Here is a 6150-nt window from a genome sequence, read left to right on the forward strand (position 1 = left end):
TCAGATTATCAATAATATTTCTCTTTGTTCATCATTCTTTCAATAGCCAACAAATTTAACATTCATAAACTTCACTATAAAAATATGCACTATTCAAGCATTCATTCAGAAAACAAAAATTATTGCCACCACATCAAAATAATTAAACTGTTATAAAATTCAAAATTCATGCAATTCTTTTTCTTTTTCAATTAAGAACAATTTTTTTTTTATTTAAGAAAGGTGATGGATTCATAGGACATTCATAACTTTAAGGCATAGACACTAGGACACTAATGATCACAAGACACAAACATAGATAAACATAAGCACTAAAATTCGAAAAACAGGAAAATAAAAAACAAGGAAATTAAAGAACGGGTCCACCTTAGTGATGGCGGCTCTTTCTTCCTCTTGAAGATCCTATGGAGTGCTTGAGCTCCTCAATATCTCTTCCTTGTCTTTGTTGCTCCTCTCTCATGATTCTTTGATCTTCTCTAATTTCATGGAGGATGATGGAGTGTTCTTAATGCTCCACCCTTAGTTGTCCCATGTTGGAACTCAATTCTCCTAGGGAGGTGTTTAGTTGCTCCCAATAGTTTTGTGGAGGAAAGTGCATCCCTTGAGGTATCTCAGGGATCTCATGATGAGTGGGGTCTCTTGTGTGCTCCATTTTCTTCTTAGTGATGGGCTTGTCCTCATCAATAGGGGTGTCTCCCTCTATGTCAACTCCAACTGAATAACAGAGGTGACAAATGAGATGAGGGAAGGCTAACCTTGCCAAGGTAGAGGACTTGTCCGCCACCTTATAAAGCTCTTGAGCTATAACCTCATGAACTTCTATTCCTTCTCCAATCATGATGCTATGAATCATGATAGCCCGGTCTATGGTAACTTCGGACCGGTTGCTAGTGGGAATGATTGAGCGTTGGATAAACTCCAACCATCCTCTAGCCACGGGTTTGAGGTCATGCCTTCTCAATTGAACCGGCTTCCCTCTTGAATCTCTCTTCCATTGGGCGCCCTCTTCACATATGACTGTGAGGACTTGGTCCAACCTTTGATCAAAGTTGACCCTTCTAGTGTAAGGGTGTTCATCTCACTACAAGAAAAAAGATCTGTCGGCACTCTTTTTTCTTGCCACGCTTTTAAAGCGTGCCGAAAAGTGGTCTATGGGCACGCTTTTGCGAGGGTGGCCATTGATTTGTGATTTGGTCACGCTTTTTTTGCCACACTTGAAAAGCGTGGCGATAGAGGGAAATCGGCACGCTTTTACGAGGGTGCCCACTTTCTTGAAATTTGGCCACGCTTTTTTACTGCCATGCTTGAAAAGCGTGGCGATAGAGGGAAATCGGCACGCTTTTACGAGGGTGCCCACTAATTAAAAATTTGGCTACCTTTTTTTTGTCACGCTTAAAAAACGTGCCCATAGAAAAAAACCGGCACGCTTGAAAAATGTGGCTAGTTTGTATTTCAAAATGGTCACCTTTTTAAAGCGTGCCCATATTCTATTTATTTTGACACCCCACAAAAAAAAGTACTGATAGAGTTCCCTCCCCCAAATTTAGTTTCCCACCCAATTTTTTTTCACACTTAATTTTTTTTCCTTACTTTTCAATTTTAACCCTCAAACAACATCACACTAATTTTAACCGATTAAAAGTAACCAGGCACCAAAAAAACCCTAAACGTGACCTGCGCCATCTTCATCCTCAAACAGCATCTCCATTAACGAAACAACATCATCCTCATCTTCATCGTTCGTCGCCTTCATCGCACCCATGACCGTTCATCGCCTTCATCCTCATCTCTCTAAGCCAATGACCCTCGCACCCGACCCTCTCTCTGTCGAACCCTTTCTCAACCCTCGTTCATCTTCATCGCACCCAGCCGTCATCGCACCCAGCCGTCATCTGTGTAAGCCAATGACCGTCGCACCCATACCGTTCGTCTAACCCTCGCACCCGACCCTCTCTCTGTGGAACCCTATTGTTGTTTCTCAACCCTCGCCCATCAACGCAACCCTCGTTGGCCCTCCTACTCCCTCAGCTCAGCGGTCTCTCTCTCGCAAACCCTCATAAACACTGGTAAGTCTTTTTTTCCTCTGATTTTCTGTTTCTCTGTTCCTCTATTTTGGACCGCTGAGACTTACATGTAGTTTAATCACAAAAAGTAGCAAATTGAGTACCAAAACAGACTACTTAGCTGCTCCGGTTCCAGTACCAGCATTTTATTATTTTAGTGAGTATGTTTTTTACTTTTTAGGGATCTTGGTTGTTGATGCTTATTATGAATAGGAATGTGGTGTTTGGATGTGATTTTTTGTGTGCCAAATAATCACTTTTTGTGCTGAAATTTTCAGCTTTCAGCTTGTTTAACTTTATAGAAAATTATGTTTGAGAATCACTATTTCAGAAGTGAAAACAAGGTTACCCTGTCCCTAACAATGCAAAGTATCAGCTGAACTATTATCAGTGTTCTTGTTCTGAATCATAAGAATTGCAGCTTAGAAGCTGAAAACATATGTCTATTGTATTGCTGTCAATTTTATGTGTGAGTAAAACATATGTAGTTTTGTTGATGTTTATGCTTCTCCAAATTTGCAGATGGATGATCCTGTCCACATTGAGAGGTTCAATCATGACTGCTCCAGGGAGCTTCAAGTGGCATCTGCTGAGCGGCACAAGATATGCTCTCAGAATTTTGACTTTTTCCTTGTGCTTGATTTAGAGGGTAGGGTTGAGATTCTTGAGTTTCCGGTTCTAATGATTAGTGCTAAAACAATGCAAGTTGAAGACATTTTCCACAGGTTTTGATTTGCCACTTTATAGTTATTCATTGAACAAAAATAGTACGTGCTTGAGCTTTCAATCCTCATGGGTAACAACTGGTTTGTGCATCGTGCAACATATTTGAGTTTAGTATACTTTGACCTCTTAATTATTATATTCTGAATTTAAAAATTAAACTGTTACTATGTGTATATGAGGATTAACATTTTCAAGATTTGTTCTATTTATAATTTTACTTTTCCAATCTTCACTTAATAGGTTTGTGAGGCCCACAGAAATGAGTAAACAAAGAATAAATGAATACATTGAAGGGAAATATGGAAAATTTGGGGTTGAGAGGTATGCAGTTTGTTTTCTTCCTGCCATCTCTTTTGTTGTTCAATTGTTCATGCTTGTCATCTGTGTAAAAGTCTTCTCAGTTTTTCTCATTTTCGTTTCTCCTATAAAAAGAGTTTTAAGAAGCAGGTAGAACAACTCTTCATGCAGTGCTGCTACTTTCATTCTATCAGGATGACTGATTGCAAAAAGTCATATCCTTAGAGTGCTTACCCAAGGATTACCTTTGTTGCTACTGCCCACATTGTGTGCCACACTGATACCTTTTTAATTTTTTCTAGGGTATGGCATGACACAGCGGTACCCTTCAAGGAAGTTATTCAATAATTTGAAGCTTGGCTAATGCAACGTCAATTGTGGAAAGGTGGGAGCCTTGTTGGTGCAGCATTTGTAACTTGGTAATATCTCAGTTCCAGAGTTCACCTCTTCCACTTTTACATTTTCTTGTTTGTAGTGTCATTTCTTCATATTAGTTTCAATGTGTTTCTGTTACTACATCTCGAATTAAGCAGTATATGTGTGTAGTATATGGTGGTTTCAGATTTAAACTCTTCATTTATAAGGAGAGACTGAGCTTGGAATTATTTCCTATCTTACATATCTTGAATAATTTGATTGGTTTTTTGTATGGAATCCTTTTGCTTTTGCAGTAGAAATTGGGATTTGAAGACAAAGGTACCTCAGCAGTGTCAAGTGTCCAAACTAAAGCTTCCACCATATTTTATGGAGTGGATTAATCTAAAAGATGTATATCTCAACTTCTATAAAAGAAGGGTAAGTTCTTTTAATGTAAAAAGCTGAGGGTATAATTCTATGATATCAAATACTATTTGCTTTTCCCATGATGACCCATAAAATCTTGGGTACATGAATTGTCTAGCAGAGTGACAACTTGATTTCAGACTGCTGCAATTTTGCTTCTTGATTTGTTCTGCATATTATTAATCTGTTTATTTTTAAAAAATTTGTGAAATTGTTAAAAAATTGTTGTGTTTATAGCTTAGCTTGATGTGTTGTTTGAGTGTGGTGTAGCAATTTGCTATGAAACTATGAATAAGGAGTTTAAAAGGGGAAAATTGTAATGTTGTTTTATTGTATTCAGAATGTGGTTGGTTTTGTGCTTTCTTACTGTTACTTGAGATTAGGGTTTGAAATTATGCAAATTTACTTTAGATGAAGTTCTTTCATACAGTTACTATTCTGTGCATAGTTCATTATTGAGAGGGTGTGGTAGATTTACAAATCAATTTTCTTTCTGGATATTAGAGAGGGAGCAATGTCTTTTGATTATACCAGTGAACTTTATTGAAACTTGTATGTTCTTCACTTTTTTGTGTTGCTTTTGCTTATGCTGAAATTAATAGAATAGGTCTATAATTACTACATATAGTGTCAACTTGTGTTCTAAACAATTTTTGATGATATCTGCAGGATGATGAGAGCCACAATCACACACAGAGAGTTTTAAAGCAAATGGTAGCAGGAGTTCTTCCTCCCACATCAACTTTTTGTTAATGAATTCTTCCCCCATCAACTTTTTGTTAATAATAGTTCTGCTGTATATCACTTTTTGTTTTTCCATCCTTCAAATCTTTGGGAACATTACAGTTTTAATTTAAATTATTATTATAGTATGTAAATAATTAATGTAAATCAATAAAAAATTAATTCTTATGCGTTCTAATTTTCTGTTTTTAATTATTATGATAGAATTGTAATTTTTTAATTATTATTATGCATTCTAATTTTTTCCTTTTTTTTTAATTTGACAAAGGAATAGGCCACGCTTTCAAAGCGTGGCAAAAGGTTTTAGTGGGAAAGCCACGCTTTTACCACGCTTTTAAAAGCGTGGCTGTATGTGCTCTATCGGCACGCTTTCAAAGCGTAGCCAAAACCAACTTTCTTGGCACGCTTCAAAAGTGTGGCGATATGTGAACTTTTCGGTACGCTTTTAAAGCGTACCGATAGATTAACACCTATGGCCACGCTTTTAAGCGTGGCAAGATTCGAAAGCGTGGCCAAAAAGAAAGCGTGCCGATAGATCCACAAAAGCGTGGCGATAGAGCAACCGGCACGCTGGCAGATGTGACCCTTTCAAAAGCGTGCCGATAGCTCAAAAAGCGTGGCGAAAAGTTATCGGCACATTTTTTTGCACTTTTCGGCACGCTTTTAAAGCGTGGCAGAAAGCTTATTTTCTTGTAGTTCTCCTTGCATCATGGGCAAATTGAATGCCAACCTTACACTTTCCGGACTAAAATCCAAGTATTTCCCCCGAACCATAGTAAGATAATTCTTTGGATCCGGGTTCACACTTTGATCATGGTTCTTGGTGATCCATGCATTGGCATAGAACTCTTGAACCATTAAGATTCCGACTTGTTGAATGGGGTTGGTAAGAACTTCCCAACCTCTTCTTCGGATCTCATGTCGGATCTCCGGATATTCACTCTTTTTGAGTGAAAAAGGGACCTCGGGGATCACCTTCTTCAAGGCCACAACTTCATAGAAGTGGTCTTGATGCACCCTTGAGATGAATCTTTCCATCTCCCATGACTCGGAGGTGGAAGCTTTTGCCTTCCTTTTCCTCTTTCTAGAGGTGTTTAGGTTGTGTGAAAATGAAGGAGTGAAGATGGGTTTATATAGGAGAGGGGGAAGGGTAAGGTTCGGTCAAGTGAGGGTGGGTTTGGTGGGAAAGTGGTTTGAATTTGAATGGTGAGGTAGGTGGGGTTTTATGAAGGATGGATGTGAGTGGGGAAGAGAAAGAAGGGATTTGATAGGTGAAGGGTTTTTGGGGAAGAGGTGTTGAGGTGATTGGTGAAGAAGAGAGAGGGTGGTGGGGTAGGTGGGGATCCTGTGAGGTCCACAGATCCTGAGGTGTCAAGGAAAAGTCATCCCTGCACCAAATGGCAAGCAAAATTGCGTTTTTAGCCAATTCTGGCGTTAAACGCCGAGCTGGTGCCCATTTCTGGCGTTTAACGCCAGTCTGGTGCCCCTTTCTGGCGTTAAACGCCCAAAATGGTGCCAGACTGGGCGTTAAACGCCG

General features: G+C 39.0%; 1 protein-coding gene across 1 annotated transcript; it reads left to right on the top strand.

Moving 5' to 3' along the window:
* The first annotated feature begins 1652 nt into the window (after nucleotides 1–1652).
* LOC107479388 (uncharacterized exonuclease domain-containing protein At3g15140-like) lies at nucleotides 1653–4779 on the top strand. The gene is given in 6 exon segments (XM_021136861.2): nucleotides 1653–2066; nucleotides 2586–2788; nucleotides 3030–3110; nucleotides 3389–3505; nucleotides 3758–3881; nucleotides 4539–4779. Coding segments are annotated over 5 exon segments (609 nt in total). The 5' UTR covers nucleotides 1653–2066; the 3' UTR covers nucleotides 4623–4779.
* The last annotated feature ends 1371 nt before the right edge of the window (nucleotides 4780–6150 follow it).

Source organism: Arachis duranensis, chromosome 3 (genome assembly GCF_000817695.3).
Source record: "Arachis duranensis cultivar V14167 chromosome 3, aradu.V14167.gnm2.J7QH, whole genome shotgun sequence".
In the NCBI taxonomy this organism is placed as follows: Eukaryota; Viridiplantae; Streptophyta; class Magnoliopsida; order Fabales; family Fabaceae; genus Arachis; species Arachis duranensis.